Raw genomic sequence first — 24,362 nt, 5'->3', positions numbered from 1 at the left:
TTGCTTTTGCACTTATGCAGGTTGGTAACTTTCCTTGTCAGTTACACGCATGTTTTACTTCAAGATTAACATTATCAGTGGCCGGTCTTTATCCGGGGGCCTTAAAACAATCTTCACATATGGAAGGCGTTGTCAGCTGTCAAATCTGGTGATAATACAAAATTGGTGCGATTAGTGGAGTCTGACCGGCCCAGTTCTCAGGCGGACACACTTTTCTTTTTTGGTCCTCGCGCTCCTTTTGATCAGCCGGTCAATTTGGGCGGACGTCTAAAAGTCTGGATGAAATTGTTTCCTGTAAATGTTAAATATGGACAAAATGCTTGACGTCAAACGGGTTCCAGTAAATGTTGCAGAATAAGCTGGTTTCTAACTTTATTTGTCTCTCTGTCACTTTCCAGGTTGTTAAGGTGATGGTGGACTCTGACAACCGTGACTGAGAGCCTCAACCAGAGCTGGAAAAAAACCCCCTGTCAGGACAGAAAGAAGGGCAGGCTGCGCACGGCTTCTCACACGGACCTGCAACGCACTTGATCAAACTCCAAACTGTAATGCCCAGCTGTTACGCATAAGAGCAGCACCAGCCCTGGACCAGAGGTCGGCCGATGCTTCGTGGAGTTTAAGACCTTCTTGAAGAAAAGTCAACGAGGCTGAAAAAAGTGGAGTTACGTGGACCCGATGGGAGGATATTAGTTTGGACCTGGTTCCTGTTGCAGTGTGGAGTACGGCACCGTGCTGCTGGACGGACAGCCGCTTCCACAGAACTGTGGCCAAGACCCGCAGTCAGCCATGATGTGTTTATAACCTGATGATCAGCAGAGGTAAGACATGTACACAGGGTTTGAAAACATGTCATGTCATTTCACTTCTTATTTATCTCTCAATGTGATCATTCAAAACATTATAACAATAACATTAATGTCCTTATGTAATTAAATTACATTTGTTTAGGTATCATTTAGTAACGAATTAGAGGAGGTATAATATCCTTTAATTGATCACTAATATATATTATAAAGACAATGTTAATTATTATCACTTGATCAATCAAAGTTTAAGCCATGATTGATCCCTGTTTTCTTTGTTTCTAGTCGTTGCCACTTAAAATATTTATATTCAGTCTGTAGCTTTAATTTTTAGGATTAAATAAAAAAATACATGACACTTTTTTTAGCCTGCATTACAAACTTTTTTACATGGTAAGTTCAGTGAGTCTTGATAAAGTTTAAACTTTAAAACATCAAATAAATAAAAAAATACATGCAATAATTTCTCACAGTGAACGAAAAAGGTTGTGATCTACCTCCCTCCTCGAGCTCCATTAGTTTGTAAGTCTTGATCGATCAGTTTAGTTTCCATCAGCTGCAACGGGAACAGTTTACTGTACACTGTACGAAATGACTGCTGTTGGAAAGGCGTTCATGCCGAGCAACTGTGAAGCGTTAACAAAAACTGCTCTGAGTCAGCGCCGGCGGAGGAAGTGAGTGCGATGCCACGACATCCAACCCATTCTCTGTGGCTTTCTGTCGAGTTTTGATCTGCATTGTGTTTGTGTGTGTGTGTTTGCGTGACACTATGGCGCCTCTTGAGTCCGGGCCAAATGTCACCTGCACCAGCCTCACGCCCACTCTGTTGCACTCCGCTTCACTGAACCTCATTAGCAGAGCTCAATTAGTTCCTTATACACACAGTCAAGTTGTGTGGTAGCAGCTTGGTCAGTTGTTTAATCGGCTGAGTGAGATTAGACGTACTTGGAAAAAAATATGTACGTAATTGTTAGCAGGCGTTTCTGAGGCCCCTCCGACGTGACTGCACTGAACTGGGAGCGATGGTGATGTGTACCAGTGGAGTAAACTCGTATAAAGAGATAGTTAGCCTACAATTACAGTATGATGATGTATGAGTGGAGGGTTACAGTGAACACAGGCTGCCTCCATTCAACCATTCAAGGACACGCTCACACGTACACAGGTGATTGCACTACAGGAAAACAGTTGAGGTTTGTGCGTACAAAGCTGCAGTGGTCTGTGGTGTCGGCTGCTTTATAATTACGGCGGTGTTTTATATGTTTTGTTTGTGGAGTCGTTTTAATGACTATATGCTGTATATGCAAAATCCTTCACTCTGCACTTGTGCACTGTACTTTTGTGTGTTTATGTATATGTCAGAGAGAGAGGGAGAGTTTGTGGATTTCAGTATAGTCAGCAGTTGTGTATGTTATTTTATAGGGATGTGCAGTATAATGCACGTTAACCACACTGTGTTTTGTCGCATAATGATTGTTGTAAAACTGTATATTTAAGGCACACACACACACACACACACACACACACACACGTTGGAATATCAGAATTTAAGGCTTGTATAGTTTTCGCCCTGTCAGTTGTGCTCGCACACACACACACACACACACACGCATGTTCAAACAACTGTACACTTGTGTCACCATACATGCCGAAGAACCCTCAGTCTGTTTCCACACACACACACACACACAAACACACACTTATTTTTCTTGCTGTCTCAACAGTTTATTTTTTTTTTATAAACTAAAGTTTAAAAAAATGGAAAAACGTGAACACTGTCCACGGTTCCTGAGTTACCTGACTAGCTGGGACATTGGGTCTGGAGAGATATATTATATTTGGATGTAGAAGAAGTCTAAATGGAGAATTTGCCAAAATCTCCTCAAGTAGAAACTAACTAAATAACTCAAACTACCTGAAAGGCTAAACAGCAACAGGATAGTGGAAAAAAAGTAGGTAAAAAGTGTTTTGTGAAGAACTGGGTCAACTGACCTTTAAGTGTAAATGCAGCGAGATTCTTTGACTTAGTTTGTTTATTCATTACTGTATGTACATTATCAGTTTGTTTCTTCAAAATTCGCCATTTCCATATTTATTTTAGTTGTCTTTGTATACAGATATCATTCGAGCAAGGCTCAGTATATGGCACTGGATGCATACGTATGAGGCCTGTTGCAGACATGAGTGCAGGCGTGTGTGTGTGCGTTTGTATGTTTTTCATTATGTGGTATGGTGGCTTTGCTTGGTGATGTTATTCGGCAGGGCGGATTGCTTTGAGCTGCTTGATGCTTTTAGCTGTGGTCTGTGTTCGTCTGTGTGTGTTTGCGTGTCCAGCTGTGTCTTCACATGTGCATGTTTGCATGCCCTCCGCTGTGAATGTACTCATGTGCATGTGTGTGTATGCATGTGCGTGTGTGCTGTGGCATTACGTTGCCTTTGATGTGGTCATGCAAGTCAGATTTGGCCGATTCTTTTGGGAATGTTGAGTAGAGACAATTCATCCTGACCCACAAGCAAGTTTAGATCTCATGCTACACGCAAACACATTTACACACACAGACACACACGTTATCAAAGCCTGCAGAAGTTTATTTCTGTGATGAGTTTGGCTCCGCAGAGGTAGTGAATCCCCACGTGTTTCTTCCTCATACGAGTCTCCTCCTCGTCTTCCTCTTGATGTCTCTGTCTGTCTCTCTGGCTCCTCTACACACAAAAGTCACCGTAGAACTCGGCTCAGTTGAAAAAGTGTGAATGAGGTGTGAACCAACATGTGTTCATAAGCTACCTGTTGACCTATTTGCAAATAAATGGGTCACCCGGTAGTTATTTGTGTATGTGATAATGCCATCTTCTCATAACTTTACAACTTACAACGACAATATGTATTAGTTCTCACACACACACACACACACACACACACACGTGCAAACAGCAAGTATTACTCTCCCCCCTCCTCAAAACAATTAATCACAATTAAGGCTAATTCGTCATACGGACAAATATTAAAGAAAAGAGGTGCCACTTGCTGTCAGGGCAGTTAATGACTTCATTTGTTAGTTTGTTAATAAGTGACTTGCTTAAAGGACATAAATTCAATCACAAATCAAAGCGACGGATGTGTGTGTCTCATTCTCCGTGTGTGTTTCTAAGGTGTCTGAGGTCTTCACTGTTACCTCAGGGCTTTAAATCAGTGTGACATCACTAATTAGGAGGTGGCTGTTGTGTTTTGCTGTTAATTGATTGCACTGTCTCTTGTATTAATGAAATTTGGACTGAACACTGATGTATCAGCAACTTGCTTCTAAACCTGCCACCGGTTTACGAAAATAACACTGTTTTAGACATGAACTCTTGAAAATGTCCAGGAAATGAACTCTGATTTCTGAAGTGGCTTCTGGATAGAGCAATGCAGGCAGTAGGGCATAATGTATAAATTATCTGCTGTGGAAAACACATTTTTATTTGCAGCACATTGGATCTTATCACCAAAAGTTGTCATCACGTCTTTTTTGTCTGTGCAAAGTATAAACTAGCAAGTTAATAACTCAGCAATATTAATCTGCAAATATAGTTATTATCCATTTATATTTTAAGTGACTTTTAAGGCATGTTCCACAGTTTCAGTATCTATTTATTAAAATAAGCTCAATTACTTTGTGTGTTGGTTCAAAACAATTAGAAGAATCCATCTTGAACTCTGAAAAAAATGATTAGTGCTGGGAAAGTTACCCACGTAGTTGACCGGACTCTACAGCCACCATAATTTGGTGTTTTCTAAATTTGAATAGTCCGTCATCATGACTATCATATCAAGTGATCAGATATTTTGATCCAAGCAAGGTTGGACCTATTCTGAATCTTGGGCTACTTCCATTTGCAGCCTTGGACTTGAAGCCACCCCTCGAGCACCGCTAACTGGAGCTCCCTCGCTGCCCTGATATCTTGTCAAATCTGGCAGCCACCAATGAGCCAGACACGGCTCATACCGTTTGTGGATAGAACGCAGCTGAGTACACTGACACTCAGCCCAGTTGGCTCTGCCGGGCTTCTGATTTGCACTGCGATTAATAAACAGTCGGTATAATGTTGCAGTAGCTAGTTAGCCAATATTAGCCTTTGGCTTATCAAATGACTTGTGGCATAGCCTGGTAAAGTTGAGGTCCTTTTCGGCTATATGACATCAACACTGATGTGGGCACAGTTGCACATCCATATACGGCACACAACTCCAGAAGGTTGGTTTTGTAAAACAAATGGATAGTGTAGAAGTACATACATTTGAATAAAAAGAAAATACTAACTTTCTCCTTATTTGTCTGGAGAAGGGTAAGAACTTCTGAATCAGTGATGGAGTCTGAGCACCTTTGACCCTGTCATGGCAGCAGGAACTAAAAAATTGTACTTGGAGTTATCACCTCTGTAATTCACTCTTCTCCCATCCACCTGTCCGTGCAGATTGTGTAGAGCGACAGCTTTACAGAGCCACAACAACATTTTCCACTGCTGGATTCAATGGTCTTTTTTGTTGTTGTCCAACCGCTCTGGGGAAAAGGAGAAGAATCCATTAATCAGATTAAGAACAGTAACTAGGCAAAACAAGGGCAACGGGCTCAACCTAGTTTTCGAGGCTTCGGCCAATTTATCTTTGTCTCGGTCTGTTTTCTGTGTTTGTAGCAGAAACGGGGTTGAAATCCATTAATCAGATTTGGTTAGCGAGTGACCACATTGCTAGAGGGAGACCAGACCCCAAATAGTGGCTCATTATTCCGGTGTTATTGTACCACATAATTACACTCCAGGCCTGTGTTTGTGTGTGTGCGCACACTGCACAGACACTATATATCCGTTTTTAGACATGACCTGTGGGTAAAATCTGGAAAATTGGCTATGGAGTTTACCAACAGATTGCCTTTCACACATGCACAACACAGCGGGGGGGTTCTCTGCACAGACAACAGCAACAAACCCTCTGCATTATTCAGGCGAGAGGTGGTGCAGCAGGCAGAGGCAGGAAGTGACGTACAAACTCCGCCTTGTAGATCACATGATTCTATATTCGTGCAGTTTGTCTCATGCCTTCCAACCCATTAGACCCGTATGTGTCACTACTTGCTCCCACAATAGCCTGTGCTGCACCCATTCACTGATAATTCACTTTTTAAGGCTGCTTGCTTGTGTGTGAGGCTATACCTGTTTGTGTGCATGTGCATGCAGCTTGCATGTGCGTCTTTGTCCTGTGTGCAGATGTGGGTGTATGTCTTTTGTGTTCAGTTTGGCCTCAACAGTGCGCTGTAGCCAAGTGAACAAGTGTTAACAAGCTCTGTGCAGACTGTATTTATTTAATCCATATGCTGGTGAACTGTACAGCTGTGTGCTGCTCCTGGTATGTCTGCAAGGAAAAATCACTCGGCAGTCGGAGCCTTGTCTGAGGTGCAGGAATTATAGCCATGTCAGCTCAAATGTGGCTGCTTATTTTGACAAAAAGTTGTACTTCTTCTCTCCTTCAAGGAGCGCTTTGCTGATGTATCATAATTTTTTTGCCACCAAGTATTATTCATAGATGAGACATGCATTTACCGGTAGTACACGTGCATTCCCTCTGCACCACTGTAGCACACTCTGGTAACTTTCAGCCCTCACTTAGAAACCCTGACATCATAGCGAAAGTGTGGCCGAGAGCAGCCAACTTACACTTAGACATAAACAGTGAATTTTATGGGTTACCTCACATTTTATAACATGTTGTCAGATTGGATTGTCAGCAAAGAAACACAGAAGCTCTCGGGCGGCTGCTGATAGTGCCTCTGCCAGATCGTCAGCAGAGGCAGCGCCACCGCGATGATAAAGACAGAGCTGCTGGGAGCTGACAGGCCAGTGGCTAGCGGGGCTGTGCAGCAGCTAGCATCCAGCTCGCCCAGCTAAAGCGGCCAGGGTTCCTGGCAGCAGCCGAACAGCTCACCAGAACAATAACAACAGAGTAGCTGGGAGCTGACAGATAGTTCCAACTGGTAGTTTTTTTAGGTCCAGGTGCCCAACACGCAAGCGACTCAGTCACCATGCAGCAGTGGGTTTCACGGTAGACTGCGGCGCGTCTTTGGCTGTGTTGTCAGTGCCAGTGCAGAGGGGGGGTGCGGGACAATGTGGGCACACATTTGCCATCAGAGATGAACAGGGGGAGAAAACACATGGAGCCAGAGAGATGTTGATTGGATGTTTCTGTGTGTATATCGAGCTGTAGGCTGTGTGACATTTCCACACACTCGTATCCAAGATAGAGGTGCATACTGCATATCTTAACTTGTTACTTCTGCCTACTTTCTTGACAGTGTAAATCGGGGCCATCCTCTGTGAAGTTTTATCTGCAGATGTCATCTCCTTTTGTCAGAGATTCTGTGCCATACGGTTGGTCCCAGATAAAAACCTTTCACATCACAGTCAGGAGAATGTTTTGACCGCTTGACTGCATATTCTCCATGGTGGCACTGTTTTAAATTAGTATGTAATTTTTTACTATGGACATTATTGACTGCATGTATTCTATCTGTAAACGGGAAGTGTAGATGCTTAGTCAACGTTCAGTGTGCCAGTGTAACAATGTGCTTGTGCGTCGAATACATGGATTTATGAATGTCTCCTGGAGTATGACTTGCATATTAAAACCTCTGGTACATCCAACAGTACATGAGTTAACCAGAAATGTAGAGACATTTTACATGACAATAATTGTTACACAGAAGTTTGATATACAGAAAACACTCTTTTATGCAGTGATTTACTTTATACAGTGTATCATATTGACTTTTCCTCTCAAGGAAGCTTTCCTCTCGGTGAGCTGAGTCATCGTTGCCCTCTTTCTCTGAAACGTGTCTTACAAAAGTCACTTATTTGGTCTTAATGAATCACTGCTGAGTAAGTCGAACTGGAAAATCAGACGTTTTTGACTCCAGCTGCTTCGTGTCCCTCGGATATGTTTGACTGCAATAACAAACTCTGTTGAGTTTGACTCCTGAATCTTTTCAGGGCCAATTCTCGGTAATGGAACATGAAAAGTTCCATATTGTTGAGGGTATTGGAGAACCTGCTGTGCCTTTGACTGCAACGGGCTAAATGGGGATATGTGAGATATTGGCAGAAAGAAATGGATTCGACTACTGTCGGAGAAAATAACACCAGTGACTGAAAGATTGGTTGGTTGAGAATGTTTTTTTATTATTATTGCTAATTACTTCCAAAGCACTGGAAGTGTGTCGTAGTGATGGAAATGCTAAGAAGGACGGCACTGAATCGGACTTTGAGTCAGAGACAGGGAGGGAGATGCAAGACAAAGTGAATTACCATCAGAGTAATGTTGTGATGATCTCAATGCAGACTTAATAAGGACGTGTCTGTGCTTTGTTTAGCTAAGACCTGCTGAGGTTTGGCATGTGCTTCTTACTCAGAGCTGCTGAAGTTGTCATACTTTGAATTTTGACCGTTAACTTTGCTGTTGGGTCACCGCTCGTCTTTAAAATTCAAGTCTAAATAGGGAGGACAGCAATATATACAACCTAGACAAGCATTAAGGCAAATTTATGCTCAACGTTGGATACGTACATGGACAGAGCCTTCTGTTCATAGATGAGATGTACCTTTTTATTATATAAATTAAAGTAGAAATATTATATTCAGTAGTAGAGATGATGCTATATATATAAAAATGTGCACTATAGAGATAGGAATCAGAGTTCTGGTCATTGATACATTTTCAGACAGGCCCTCAGGCTTTAACTTTAACTTTGAGCTGCTCAACTTTACCAATTTGTCCTGCAGACTCTCCAGCAATCATTGCATATCTCTGAGTCAAGGTTGTGTCAGATATCATGATATTGCATACATATTCCATTTAGCAGTCCAGAGCCTTGTGAGCGCTTCAGTCAGGTGGTGATAGATGTTGTGTTTAACATTTGATAGCCCTGCTGTCTAATGCCAAAACATGTCCAATACTAAATTAGCCAGTATAACTGGTCATGTTCCATTCTGTGGCCCTGAAGAGTTCCTGCTTTTCTCAGACATCTGCCCCAGCTGCTTAACAGTGCAACTTTACTGCTGGAATATTAAGTTTAATACCTACTTTTAGACTGGAGAAAATAACCAACCTCTCTAATGGATAAGTGCCATAGAATGCTTAATTCTGTGTGCGTGCATGTGTGTGTGTGTTTGAACGTGTGGTAATCTTCATGGCAGGTTCCTTGCCATTAGTGCACAACTGAACAAGGCAGCAATTCATTCAGCAGATTTAACTGTTGTGTGTATGTTGTGTGTTTTGTGTGTGTGTGTGAGGCCGTGTGGCAGGTTTCTAAGTGCAGAGTGTGTGTTGTTTTTAGAGAATTGTTTCCGTGCGCCTGTCTGCACCATATGGTCCAATGTGGAAAAAGGCCCCTTTAGGGGCCTGTGTGTATGGATATATGTTCTGTGTGTGTGTGTGTGTGTGTGTATGTATGTGTGTGAGAGAGAGAGAGAGCGAATGAGGGAAAATGTGTATTTGTGTGTATGACTGTGTGTACAGCGGTCTGGTCTGCCCAGAGTGAAGCTGTAAAAACAAAAACGTCTCAAAGGAAAAAAAAGCTGCATAGGAGCAGTGATGTCAAATACTACCCCATTCTCTGTCTGACACACACACACACAAACACACACACACAGAAATATGCATGACCACTGTTCTGCTATATTCTTCCTTTTATTGTTTTCGTTTCTCTCCCTTGGTTTTGATAATAGTTTTTTTTTTTTCTCTCTCTCACCTTGAATCTAACTTTTTGCTTCAACGATCACTTTCTATTTTTCTTCCCCCAAAAAATATGATCTTTCTTTTCAGCAGCATCTTATCGATTCTCATTGTCACTAAGTCAGCTTTTTTGTGTTTGGTGTTGTTGTCAAATTAGTGAAAATATTCTCTTAAAATTTTTCCATCAGTAATCATTTTCTTCCCTCGTCTTGTTTTTCATTTGTCTGTTTTGTTATTCGCTTGTCGTTTATTTTGTCTAATTGGTGTAAACCTCAAGGCTGTGGTAACGACTTCTGGGGTTAACAAGCTTCTGCTAACAATCACACACTCGCACATGCTCGTGCACACACACACACAAACATATTTGGTGCAACTATTCAAACACTCACATGCACTTACGTAAGCATGTGCAGTATAAACAGATGTAAACAAATGTAAGCATATACTTACAAACGTATTCATACAAGGATACACAAAGCCACACAAGCATGCACCTTTACACACAGTTTTGAGACCACCTGTTGTACCAAGTACTGATGTTAGCAGGAGAAACCTGAGACCTCTGCTGTGGTTCAGGCCCGAACATAAACCGGTAGATTTATCCAGGAGACTCTTCTGTTTCTATGTTGAAGACAGTTTTGGACGACATTTAAATAAAAACATCAAATGATGATTGAATGAGATTGAGGGCGGGCACCAGTAGCTCCTGCTGCTTTATTGATCACGTTGGTGCAACCAGTAGCATCACCCATCATGCCATCATTACCTCCGCCATGGACGTTATGTTTCCGTCTGTTTGTGTTTGTTAGTTCGCAGGATTCGCAAACCCCCCCCCCCCCCCCACAGATTTCCATTTTACTATCCCATTTTACAGAGCATCTAGATAGAACAGGCAGATCCAGGAATTATTATTTGCGCGAGACGGCGTGTGAGCCTTGGTGGAGGTTATACGCTCTCTGAGTTTTAATAGTTTTAATATTTTTTCTCATTAAATAAATAAGAGCAGGCCTGGATAGTAGGTTGGAAGTCGTACAATTTCTGTATGTGTATGATGCAATAACAACCAAGACCAAGAAAGACAGAATGACCTTCCCTTGTTTCAAAAAGTTGTCGACTTGACACTACAATTGTTTGACAGGAGAATGTCGTCTGTGCTCGAATACAGTGTCGAGTTTTACTCCATACTCAAGAGTTGTCTCTAAAAAGTTCTATTGCATGAAGGTGCTCAGGTGTCTAATACATTAAAGCATCTCCTCTTAACTTGGTGCTTCGCTTGAACTCGGCAGCACATTAAGGATTTTGGATGTATAGCTCCGAGATGCTAAATTCCTCTAAGCCTTATTGACGACTGGACTCCGACTGGAGTCTCGACTGCAGCAGGATGCGAGTTCTCCTGGTGTGAACTCCCGCTCTAATCTCTCCCTCCTCCGTCTCTCTCTCTTGCTCTCTCTGGTATCTTGATATGGTCTGTGTTCTGCAGGGACTTCTAAACATTTACATTTCTGCTTTCAAGTGCTGTTTATATATGGCTCTTATCTGCTATCTAACACACACGCACACACACACACATATACACGAGTGCACATTCAGACAGGGACAGACGGTGAATCAAACCTTTTTTTTCGTCCTGTCGGTAACACTGTCGCTATGTCCATAATAGGACAGGAGGAGAGAGAAAGAGGGAGGCACAAAGAGAAAAGAGTGCCACATAGACAGAAGGAGGGGGAGGCAGATAATTTGCCACCAGAGTGTTTTGTGGTGAGGTGAGGCGTGGAACTTTGGTGACATTTTTTGGTTCTTCTCCACTGATCCCCTGTCGGGAAAATTCTCTTTTCGCCCCCCCCCTCCCAGTCGATTGCAGCTTCCGCTACAGAATAGCTCCCCGGGGACCAGGAGGGGCTCTGTGATTTGCTCAAGGACGCTCGGACAGGGGGGATCCTTACAGTTGCAAGGGGAAATAACTTGGCCTTCTCTCTGAAGGATGCTTTTAGTCTTTAGTCACACTGCCACCCTGCCCTGCCACCCCTGGCTTGTGTCTTGATAAACTTCCTGACAAAAACACCCCTGAGACCAGGGGCTCTATCCTCTTCTTCACTCTGTAAGGCAGAACAGAAAAAGCTACTACAGTACAAACTTTATAATATATTTAGGTTTTGGACTGTGTTTCAGACCAAACAAGTCATTTGAAGATATCATAATGAGGTGTCGTACATTTAAACCCTCTTAACACAGTCCTCCTGAGTGCAGGTCCCATCGATTATTGTTTGCCGAAACCGGTTTAAATGGATCTAATATAAAATTCATATATCTTCATATCTTTATAATAGGCAAAAATACTAAATTAGGCTCTGGTGGACCACTTCTGTTGAGTTTAAAGGGTTAAATACCAGACTAATTCCCCCATTTTTGGGAAATTTACATGGGAAAATGATACTATAAACTGGAACATATAGACTTGTATAATGAGAACCCAGTCTCCCCCCCCCCCCTCCTGTTAATCATTGTATAACCTAGCATCATTTGAAAGGAGCACCACTGCACCAGGTTAAAGATTCGGCCTCTGACAGGACTGGGAGTATGTCACTGCTTCCCTGCGGGCCCCAGAAGTGCTGCTCAGAGCTGACCCTGACATTTGATCTTCCTCTTAGACCAGTGAGACATGAGACAATTCCACTACAGGGATCAGTGGAGTATCACATGACAGGGGTCCTCTTCATGCCATCAGCCACTGTCACATTATCACATGGTTCCAAATCGACAATGTATTTGTTGCTAACTCTATTTGACAGCTCTAATCTGTTCTCTTTATTCCTTTCTTTTTTTAAGGATGGTTGAATTTATTGCTTCAGGGAGATGTGATGTGACTTGCAGGATGATAGAGCAAGGCAGGCTCGTCCAGAGAGGGAGAGAGAGAGAGGGAGATAGAAAGAGAGAGAGAAAGTCTTGTTACAGTGAAGTTATGGCGAGAGAGTAGAAATAGGGGGAGAGAGAGAGAGAGGAAATGACACATAGGTGGAAAGAATCTCATCCCTGCTCCTGTCTCACACTGACTTTCTTCTTCTGTCTGTGACACTTTGCACACACACACACACACACACACACACACACACACACACACACACACACACCATATAATTGAACAGTAATTGAACACTTCTTAAGAGGTTCAAAGTAAAGATTCATGGATCATGTGTGTGTCTGTGTGTTGACGTGCGAGGAGGTGTGTGTGTGTGCGTGCACGTCTGTATGTGCCATCTGATTCTTATCACACCGTGTGACTGGGAGCTGCTTTTAAGGCAATGAATTCGCATCTCGTCCTCTTTCTGTCTCCTCATCTCTTCCCTTTCTAAATCTCTAAGTCTCCTGTTGCGTGTTATTCTCTCTCCCTCTCTCTCTGTCTTTCTGTCTGTCGACCTGTCTGTTGTCTTTCTCTAGTCAAGGAACAGTTGTCAGTTATTATCAGTGTTCATTGCCAAAAAGACTTGAAACTGAACGAAATATAAAGCCATGCTCAATATTTGGTATCTCTGCATCTTTGTTTTCAAACTTCACTCATCTATCTAGCTGTTGATCTACTTTCTCTCACAAAGTTATATTTTGTGTGTCGAGACGATGCCTGTATAAACATGCAGAGTTTCAGGTTTGACAGGTAGAAACACTCAAGATAACAACTTTGCCAGTGAAGCGTTTGTATTTTACTTTGTCCATTTTAGCTTCTCCACAACAATTTACCATTAGCATAAGCAGAGCACTGTGGTTATTTGGTATTTTGAAGCCTTTATTTGATAGAACAGTGAAGGAGAGATAAAAGTCTGTCTCAATTAAAGGCCTGCTAACGTCTGCGGGTTTTGGTAAATAAAGGCCCTGGTCAGTTTCAGAGGAATTATGGTCTTTATGGACTTTTTTGAAAGCACGTCTGTCTCTCTGTATGCTGACAATATACTGTATTTCACTTTTTGGACAGATCTGGGTGTAGTTTTGGGATCTTCTCACAAAACACGAGTTGATTAGACTTTAGCGGTAAGAGTTTGTCTGACGTCGAGAGAATTTCAGGTCGGCTGCCAAACTGCTTTGATATTATCGGTGTAAATCAGTCTCAGAGTCCCACAATTGTGGTTTGCTGCTTTTTGATTGATGCATAACTGCAGTTTAATGGTGCACATACAAGTATTAGATGCAAAGGTAATGATTTCTGATAAAGTTCAAGCTGAAAGGCGGACGGAAGGGAACAGTGAGATTTACCTCCGGCTTATTCATCCATTAATGCCCCTCTGTATTTGACATTTTACATAATGCTACGGTTCAGCCTCAGGGCTGCAAAATATTTTTCCGAAAATCCAAGAGCTGTCAATCGCAGCAAAAATTTAACATGGAGGAAAATCTCACCTGCATACCAAGGGCTTGCTGTTTTATTTTTTTCAAATGCCATTCATCAGCGGCATAGATCTGAGAGAGATGGAGAGAACAATAAAATGATGAAAAGAAGACCGAGGGAGGAGCTCGGTAAAAAAATAAGAGAAGAAAAGATTGAGGGTGTAGTAAGAGATCGAAAGGTTTATGCACTAAACTCTATCTTGGTGCGCGTCCGTGCTTGTAGTTGTGTGTCTGTCTGTGGATTTGAAGGGTGTACCGGCATTTAGATGGGTGTGAGAACTAAAGATTAAATACCTGTGCTCTTATTACTGATCCACACCTGAATCTCTTGCAAATCTTTGACCTACTTAAGGTGCCCTGATTGAGCAGAGGTCCCATGATTTATCCTCAGCAGACGTGATAAAGACGCTGATAAGCTCCCACAATACGGGCGAGAACGGTTGAATCCAGATTCATCTTCTTAACAAATGTGACAATGTCATTATTTTGTGGCCGGACGAGCTGTTAGATAACACAAACTGCACGTCACGCCCTGAGAGACAAATGCTTTCCGAGGTGTGATCAAGAAATCTGCAGATGTCTTTGGAAATTGAGTGTTCGCTGCCAAATCCTCTGAGTAACAGGATCTGTCAAGATTTATTATTGGGCTTTAGCAACTGTCAGACATGGGAACTTGCTTATCTTTTACATTCAGAAACCCAATTACTCCATTGCATAGGTAAAGCAAATGTAAAGGAATATCGAGAGGAGACACAAAAGAGCTGGGTTGAACTTTCATGCAGGGGCAGCACAGCAGAGCTGTGGGAGATTTGTATCTGTACACAGCGGCAGTAATCCTACATAATGAACTGTGCATGTTGCGTGAATTAGACAAGGCGGGTGTAGTGCTGTGTCTGCCCGCAGGTCAGAACACGGTAGAAGGCACATTACCACAGAGGGGCTTTCACCGGAGGGCTCTGTTTACACGGCTCCGCTTGCTTCCCCCCCCCCCCAGTTATTGTCCAAACCAAAGTGCATTGCAGAGGGGGGGGGGGGGGGGGGGGCATAATGACTCCTCCATAATGCACAATTAATGGTCAAATGGTCGATATTTCAGTCAGAGGACCCCATGACAAGGCATCGCTATCTGAAATCCCCTCCTCCCTAAGCCTCTCTCGTCCATAGAATCACCCGGGCATACCGATACAGATAATCACAAGTGATTGATTTCAGTTTATCCCGGTCAATGTGCATCACACTCACCTAGTTGTGCATGAGCAGTTTGATGCTACGGGCTACGATAACCAAGCCCCTTTAGTTCAAATTAATGTCTTTGATTTGCAGAGTGAAAGCCAGTCTAAGAAAAAGCTACTGATTTGTGTAAGAATTTTTAACTCGGCCAAGGAGTTCATGTTTTAGGTTGTTTTATTATTTTATTATAAGAGCCCATTAAATGGTGATGCAGACAAAGGGGCTGATCCAGGAATTATAAAAATACTTTATGGGGAAATTTTCATTAATTTCCCTAGGTATAATGTGTGGATCTTGATTAAAAAAACGTACTTTATTAATATTATTCAATATTTAGAAGACCGACACATGAGTTTCTGCCATTCGGTGTGGCTTGTTTGAGTTAAAGGGGACTGTTGGAGTTTTGCGAGTGCCATTCTTTATTGTTCTTTATAACATTTCATTTAGGCTTCAAGACCTCATCACGGTAAACATGAACAAAACAACCCATATTGAATCCATAGGCTGTGATGTGTGTGCTCCTCTCTGTGTGACTCAGAGCTTTTATCTCAGAGCTCTGATGTCGCAACGACCTGCAACTTCCCCAGGGCACAGGAAAGCTCACCGTGAGTGTGTGTGCGTGACTGAGTGTGTGTGTGTAAGTGAGTGAGGAAAGTAGGGATGACACCGAGCGAGAGAGAAATGGATGTGAGCTCGCCCATGGAGATTTTATTTCTTCAGGCAAACCTTCTCCGTCTCAGTGCAGCTCGACGACAAAGTCGCTGTTTTAATTAGGAAAGTAACTTTTCTCACTTCTAATAGGAAGAGAAGATGATAACCCTGTAAGTTTCCACCTCGTGAAAAATGTTTCCCGTGCTCTTTTAGAAAAAGCGAGGGCCTAAAGTGAAGAATTGGACACTTGATAAAGAATTGTAGGTGCCTTTAAACTCCTGCTTGACAATTACACCCCCTCCTGTGTCTTTTATAACTTCTAGAAATCAAAAGATCCAGGTATCGCCTTTTTAGCCCAGAAGCTATAAAACAATCCAGTAATTTGCAGGAAACCTCTTCACTATCTGCACTTTTTTGATCTTTAATTAATGATTAACATTCAGCCATAGTTATCACAGTTGTAAAACAGCAAATTTTTTTGTAACTCTAGTGTTTCTGGTTCATTCTAATCCCAGACAGAAATGATGATTGTTCAGTCTGTGTTGTTGAAAATGTTCCTGATAGTTTTAGTGCAGGATCCTGTTGTAATTCTCTGGGAGCGACTTGTCTACCTCCGTCGTCCCTCTGGGGCAGACTGAGGTCTCATAACCATCCGCTGTGCGAGAGCGTATCTGTGTGCATGTGTATCTGTCAGTTGTTATGCAGGATAGAGGAAATGAAAGCTCAGACTGAGCCCCAAGGCTCTCTAAACTGTCTCAGTGTCCTTCACATGCATGTGTGTCTGTGTCTGTGTGTCTCTCTGTGTGTGTGTGTGTTTGGGGGGTTGAGCACATCTGCTCCCATAAATAAGTGTGTGAGAAAACACAAGTTGGTGTCGACAATGAGAAGACAATACACTCAAGTGCTCTTTCTTTTCCCCTGTTACACTCAAGTACACACACTGATATGTCACAAAAAAAGTACACACACAGAAACTTATACTGTACTCACACATGAAGGGATTGAATCTCAGCTTTTGTTGCGAAATACTAGGCAGTGCCGCAGTCTTCTTCCCCTTTTAGGTCCTGTGTGTGCACGTGTATGTGTGTTCTTTTGTGTGGTACGGTAGACGTACTGTGTGTAACTTTCAAACTCTCCTCCCCACAACCAACAGTTGCTCACATTATGGATCAGTGTATGATGCATTACATCACAATGGTGCTTGTGGCTCCTATTATATAACATTTGATTCACTGACTTAAAAACACATTTGTCATTGTTCAGTCTTCTTTAATTTAAGTTGTATTCAACACGACCCAAGCTGCATAGTGTGTGTGTGTTTGTGTGTAATTTCCTGGTTGTCCCCCAGCAACCCCCGAGCTGTGATCACAGGAAGTTGAGAGGAAGTCTTCGGGTCTCCACTACACAGACACACACACACAGACAGGCACTTCGACTTCCTCCCACGCTTTCACACTAGTCGGAGAAATCTTAGTGGAGTGAGACAGAAAGGGAGGGACTCTGTTCAGGTGTGATGATCTTTTCTTTTCTTTTTTTTTTTCAACTATTCTCTTTCTCTGTCGAGTGTGAAGTCTGTCGGCTTCTTCACCACCTTCTCTCACACTCTTATCTTTTTTTCTCGCTCAGTCCTTCTCTGTGAGGCATCAGCAAACTCCCCATCTGAGGATGCAGGGGAGATGCAGTAAAAGAAACCTGCTGAACAGAGACCTGTGTGGTACCGTGTACAGATGACAGAGACCACGATACAGGGATTCTTACTTTGACAGGACTGTGGCAGGGTATCTGGACATATTATAATAAAAAATCTGGTTTGTCCCCCTCAGACTTTTTCATAAACTTTGTCCATGTGACCAAATAAGTCCCTCTTGTAGTCAGGAGGTCCTCATTCAGTCTCGACTGATCAAAGTTTATAGGAATTACCTCATACTGCGATAACTCTCCGCCTTGTTGTTTGCGTTGTCTTCATGGACATTTGCCCGACACGTTATCTGGGAGGTAATAAAGTATTTTTGTTGGAGACTCAACTGGTCGGTATGCAGACATTTGCTGTCTTCTGGCTTTCCTTGCTTCTTTCTTTTCCAGTTTAGATGTTTGTGGCTTCCTATGCTTTCCAAAAAATGGTACCATAACAATACATAGTGAGGGTTGTGCGCCCTTAGGGTTCTGATACCCCCATTCTAAATTAATATCCCGAGACATACTCCATCATCCTGTCTTTAAACCAGGGCACAGAAAGTCTCGACCTCTGTTCTGAAACTTACAGAATATCATGTTCCTCTCGGAAATGGCTGTTTCTGGGGTTTGGATGTATTATAGGTTTTGTCCTTCGGTTATTTGTAATCACCAGACCCAAGTACAATGTGTGTCTGTCTGTGGATAAAAAGGCAAATTGTTGGCAATCTCAGTGGTTGTGCATTGTGATGCTGATATTGTGGGTTGTCTTTATTCATTTCTTTTCTGCTGCTGTGGTTTTGAGGTGTGTAATCACCAGGAACACCCCCCCCCCTTTCATACATTACTTTGTCCATTTTTACTCTGTGAATAAAGGCATTTGAGAAACACACACCTTTTGAATACAATATTTCTGAGGATTTGGAGGACGTCCCTTAATTATTTCTGAGACACTGCTTTTGATGTTTTTTTTTTTCATTTTTGTGTATATGATGTGGTTTGTATCTCTGCACCGTCAGTGTGTTTACTTTTGTATTAAGGCTTTGATTTAATACTTTTATCAAATTCTCTGCTTTTAGTTTGAAGGATACCATTTCACTAGAAAAAAGCCTCAGTTTATTGTTTCTTCAGTTAGTTGTAATACAGCAACAATAGATTTCAGAGCTATGTGTGTGTGTGTGTGTGGTGCTGATGCTGAGCTGATGCAGGGAAAGAAACTAAATGAGGATTTAATTAACTTATTTTTAAACAATGTAAATGATTGGAGGCAAGTGATGGAACTAATCTTTTAATGTGGTCTCATTACAATCGTTTAGGGCTTAACTCAACCAAAGAAAATCTCAAATCGAACCTGTTCTCCAACCAGAAGATCATGGGGGGGGGGGGGGAAACCTTGTTGGGTTATTCACCTAAATTAATAATAAATATACATAAATAACTTTTAGATCAATCATATTGGAATATACCAACTTTGGTGGACCTTTTCAAAACCTATTTGAACAAAATGCAGCCACAACAGACTGAACTGTAAGAATGAGATCAGATTCAAACTTATCGACCAACCAAACTACCAATCATCTCTGCGTCTGTGACTTAGTGACTCCTTCTCTCTATTTGTATTCATTTTGTTTGTGGAGCAGAGCCTGACTTACATTTTCAATCTTCTTTTCTTGAAACGCCACAAGTATATTAATCAGGAAATCAATTGATGCCTTTTCATATTTTTGATTTCTTGGCTTTTTTTCTGTATCTCAATGGGGACAACTCTAATTTTGACAACATTTTTGAGGAGGCACTCCACTCAGAACTTTTTAGCGGTAAACAACAGAAAGATACCAAACAGCTTTCTGTTAACAGGATATGGATATGAACGGATTAAGTTGTTATCACCGGGACTGAACTACAGGATTACTCACTGCCTACACACCTGCACACTAAATAAACACCAAATAAAGGCAAACCATACCGTCCCGTGGGCAGCTCTCAGGTTGTAGGGTAAGAAGATTAGTTTGAGCGTTCTTCACTGTATTTATATGATTACTTATCTGAAATGTGTTTTTTCAGTCATTCTTTATAGCTGAGGGAAATATTACTACTTCAGGTAACCGTGTTTGCACCAACAGATCTGCTCTCTCAAGTTGCCAGCGGGGATGTGTCACCTCCTGATGTTGTTGTTGTGAAATAATGTGTTTATTCCTGCTTTACAACATCTCTGGGAGGCACCTTACTGTTTAAGTCCATTCTAAATATTATGATTTATTATATATAGGTGCAAGTCTGGGTGTTGACATGTGTTTTCACTCTCTCTGCCGGTGTGCGATCCATAAGGAGCTCTTCTCGTTGCCAATCTCCATCTCTTTGCAGCCAATTTAACAATCGGTAATTAAACACACTCCTGGCTCCGAGTGTCTGTGTGTGTGTGTGTGTGTGTCTTTTCCATACTTCCACATGTGTGAAACTGCTCCCTCATGACAGTTGTGTGATTTATCCCTAAGGTTCTTAATGACATTTACACTCACACACAGCTGTTGACCACAACTCCACAACTTTGCCTGCTCACCGCAAAAACAGCGGTTAAGTTGAAAACATCAGTTATGGGGAGAGAGAGAAAGAGAGAGAGAGATCCATTTTTAAAGGAGCTTTCTCAGACGTGACCACACACACATGGTATGCTCCACACACACACATTCACGCACAGACAGGGTATGCTCTAAGGACCATAGCAGGGGAGCTGTGTCTGTTAGTCTGTGTCTTTGTGTGCGTGTGTGTGTGTGTGTAAAGTTGAAATCCAGACAGCCATTCCAGAGGCGAGACTATTGAGTCTTATAAACTCTCAGGTCACAGATTATTGAAATAGCAGAAGAGATATATAGTCTGTGCCTGTGTGTCTCTTCTGCTCCCACTCTGTCACTAAAAACATCAGCTGGAATCCAGACGCATACACACACACACACACACACACACACACACACACGACCACGTGCATTTATATGTAGTTAATAAAACAACGTAGGTGTGTGAGAGAACGGTTTGGAAGCAGTTGTCTATGCCAGTATTTAACCTAACAGCTTGAATGTGTGTTTGTGTTGTGACACTGATTTATTTCAGCATCATTTACAGTGCCTTTGGGAACCGAACTCTTGGCGGCTCTTTCATTGTAATAGTCTAAAATACACAGAGGCAGTCTATTGTGTGGCCTAATCTAACAACACGTACTTTGTTTTAACCTTTTAACCTCCCGTTGTTTTCACTTGAGATGCTCGCACAGGCTAATAGGTTTAAACCCATTCCTTCTGAGGATGAGAGTGACCTGTTTTTATTCTCCTCTGACCCACCTGTGGGCTTCGACACACACACACACACACTCTTTAAAATAAGGTTTTATACACCATAGTGCTTTCAAAATTGCAGATTGAAACAGCTAGTTTGTGTTGTGCCACGTAAATCACTGGCCAAGTGGATTGTCGTCGCTTGTAACATTTTCTGTGCAGCTGTCGTTCTGTGTGTGTTGTAAAGTTAAAGAGTCAAAGTGAGCTCGAGAGCAGAAATTCCGCCGTTTCAATTTGCAGACTAGTTTCAGAGAGACTCAGCGACTTGAGAAACGCTCTTCTCCTAATCTCAGTAGTTTCTGTTCAATAGCCAGACGACTGGGGTTGTAATCGGGCAGCTCCCACTTTGTACATTTGTCTGCATGTCGTGTTAACCAGTGTTCTGCTTTGACTCCCTTAAGGGGTAAATAGCCCTCCCGCAAAGAAACACACACGCACACATACGCACACATATGCACAAAGCCACACGCAGACTACAGTGCTTCCCAGACCCTGTGTGGTGCAGTAATCCAATGTAGCTATTCAAGGTCAGATTCCCCTAATATACTTTTAATGAAGTTTGTGAGGGGGAGGTTGGGAGTAAGTTGCTGTATGTGGTAGTCGGGGTCCATTGCAGTTTTGTGAACTTTGTGTTGCATAGTTTGAGTACAATATATAGCTTCTGTGTGATGCAGTATCTCAGGAAATGCAGTGACCGTGAAGTAGTAAAGGTATAGTGACTTGCAGACTGAAGTTCACCTGACGGGCTCCCAGCTCACTGTGAATCAGTCATTTTCCTGCTGTATTCTCACATTGGCTCAATCCGGACCTTCCACTGAGGGCCCGGAAAGTTCTGGAGAATGTCTGGAGCAAAAATTGTGTTCTCACGCACAGTTCCCCCCCCAGAAAATTTGAGGATAATGTCCACAGCTCAGTACATATCTAAAGGCCTATTGAACATGTACATTAATAATACTTAATCACTTAATGTGCAAGGAGACAGCAACATGAAACTTTAAATCTTGGATCAAAGTAAACTACAAAAAGCAACTTTAAAACTTTTTTTGGCCCGTATGCGAATCTGCAGAAGTGCCTCCTGTCGCCATGTTCACTCTTTTTCTTTAGAATACTTAATCACCACAAGACGTCTGTTTTCTTTTATCAGGCTCTGGAACGCGTTTTTGGAAGCTGTATGTACATTTTGCATTAGCAAATTGAAGCAATGGTGTGATTTACTACTGTTTATACGTTAACTGACGGACACAGAGAGCTTCGGTTTCTCCTTTATGATTCATTACCAGGTGTCTATCCGTCTGTCACATGCAGTGATTGAAGCTGCGCTTTCGACACCTTTACACGTACGCCCAGCAGCGGACACATCAAGGTTCACGCAGGGATAGTCTCGGCGCGCGGCAGGCAGAGGAATAGAGATTGAGAAGACGACAGCCGCAGAGGTGGAGGGTGGGGAAGAGCGAGAGATTAATTGAGAGAGAGCCAGATGAAAGATGGACAGATAGCGAGGGGAGGAAGAGGAGGAGCAAAGTGTGTGTGCATAACATCAGTTTGGTGTGTGTGTGTCTGTGTGTGAGCAAGATCCAGAGCAGAGAGAAGTAAGCAGAGAGAGTGTAGGAGCAGAAACAGGGAGAGAGGCTCATAATGAGAGTGAGGTATTGAAACGTGAAGCTCTGATTAAGTTTGACATTTAAGATGACATATTTTGCATGCTGTTACCCCATTACAAATGAGTTCTACACTCTGGGCTAGTGTGTGTGTGTGTGAGTGAGAGAGTTCTGGTATTGATTAGGGGCCTTGCTGGCAACTGAAAGCTTTTAGTCTTGAAATGGCAGGTGGACTCCGTCTCACAGTGGTTTTATGTTGACCACCTCCCTCTCCCCCTCTCCCCCCCTCCTTCTGCTTCTCTCTCGACTCTAACTTCAATTAGACTCCTGCCCCTGAAAAATCAATTCCAAGCTGTTGCTGACACCCCCCCAAAATCCCCCCCCCCTTGTTTCTGGAAGTGGCCAGACGCACCCCCGCTCCCATGCGGCGCTCCGGTCGTGCACCTGCGGCTGATTTTGATTATTATCCTGCCGCCCCGAATAGGCTTGGTTTCACGGGCTGATCTGTTTTGTCTGCACGGGCACTAAAAAAAGCCTCACGTGCACACTTTCAGTAATATTTTCTTCAGCTGCTTCCACTCACTGACACGTAACCCAAAGCCACGGGCCGTTTCATCGCGACTGCCATTTTGTGCATCGGTGGCCTTCTAAGAAGTAACGATCTGTGACATTTGCACATAAATAAATGACTGCCGAGTGATACGGCACAGCCACGATCATGAAAGCTTTAACATTTGCCACAAACAAGAGACAGTGTCTGCCGGGTCCCTTTCTTTTTTCATGAAGAGAAAGTGACGTGCTCCTGATTTCTAGCAGCTGCTTCAAGAAACAATGATTTGAGAAAAGTTATCACTCGATGGTTGAATAGACAAATTGGACGTGGCTGTTCAAAGTGAATATTCAATGTGTTTTGTACTTTTTCTTTGATTTAAATTATCCAGCACTGCTTGATTGAACTGCCAGATTTTTTAACAGGGCTTGGCAGACGTTTATGGCGACACAATTCTGCTTATATCTAAACAAGCCAAGGACTCGACACAGTACTGTTTAGCTGCTCCTGCCACATGTCCACACCATAGAGAGCCCACTGGTAGCTGGCTGGTCATAGGTCATGGACCCTGCCTCCTCAATATTAGTGGATGGGACATGAACCAAGCTAAAAAAAAGTCAATGTATACGTCAAATGTCTTCTCAAATATAGTTTCTGTGATTTTACATATTACTTATCATCTGACCTGATGTACAAAACAATCTTCAGATTTTCACAGCTTTGACAAATGTTCAGCAATCCATTAAAAAAGATTACGATTAAAAGAGCAGGAAGTTGTTCTTGTTTTCCTACAGTAACTTGTAGTTGTTGCAAATAATCATGTTTAAATACCCAAAGTTTTCTCCCGTTTTCTTTTTTCAAACTTAAACTCTCTTTAGACATTTGGGAAAGTTTCAAGGTAAATCACATACAAGTCATCCTCGTTTTGGGAATGCGTATTAGTATGTGGCGCTTATCTGCCCCTTCCCTTTTGCATTTTTACTTTCCTGCTGCACTCCCTCTCTTTGTTCTTTTCCTCTGTCTATCCATTTCCCCAGACAATCTCCTTTTTCTTCTTAAATAAAGAAAATATATTGTCTCTCCCGTCTAAAACCTCTCCTCCCAGCCAAAGCTCCTGTCCTCCTTCCTTCAAATCCCACTGTCTTATAGTCATTGCTAGGCTATTTATATTAATCAAGACTACTTAAGTTTTTTCTCACTCCAGAATTAGCACCTTCCATTTGCACGTAAATGTATAGGTTGGCGAATAAAAAAGCTGACGTCGTGGTTGGCGGGCTGGGGAAATAGGCTACGTCAGGACAAACTTTCATCACTTCACCACAAACCAGTTAGGCTGATTGACTCTCGCTGTCCACCGTCGCTTACAGCTTGACACAAGAGACTTGATGATGTAAT

At 42.4% G+C, this 24,362-nt stretch overlaps 1 protein-coding gene across 2 annotated transcripts in view; it reads left to right on the top strand.

Moving 5' to 3' along the window:
- The first annotated feature begins 745 nt into the window (after positions 1 to 745).
- trps1 (trichorhinophalangeal syndrome I) overlaps positions 746 to 24,362 on the top strand; it is a 90,178-nt gene continuing 66,561 nt past the window's right edge. For both annotated transcript variants that reach the window (XM_053446576.1, XM_053446575.1), the window contains exon 1: positions 746 to 818. In XM_053446576.1, coding sequence (XP_053302551.1) covers positions 806 to 818 — 13 coding nt within the window. In that variant the 5' untranslated portion in view covers positions 746 to 805. The remainder of the gene's footprint in view (positions 819 to 24,362) is intronic.

This window comes from Pleuronectes platessa, chromosome 18 (assembly GCF_947347685.1).
Source record: "Pleuronectes platessa chromosome 18, fPlePla1.1, whole genome shotgun sequence".
Classification (NCBI taxonomy): Eukaryota; Metazoa; Chordata; class Actinopteri; order Pleuronectiformes; family Pleuronectidae; genus Pleuronectes; species Pleuronectes platessa.
Note: the sequence above shows the minus strand (reverse complement) of the source record. Positions and strands in the feature narration are given on the sequence as shown.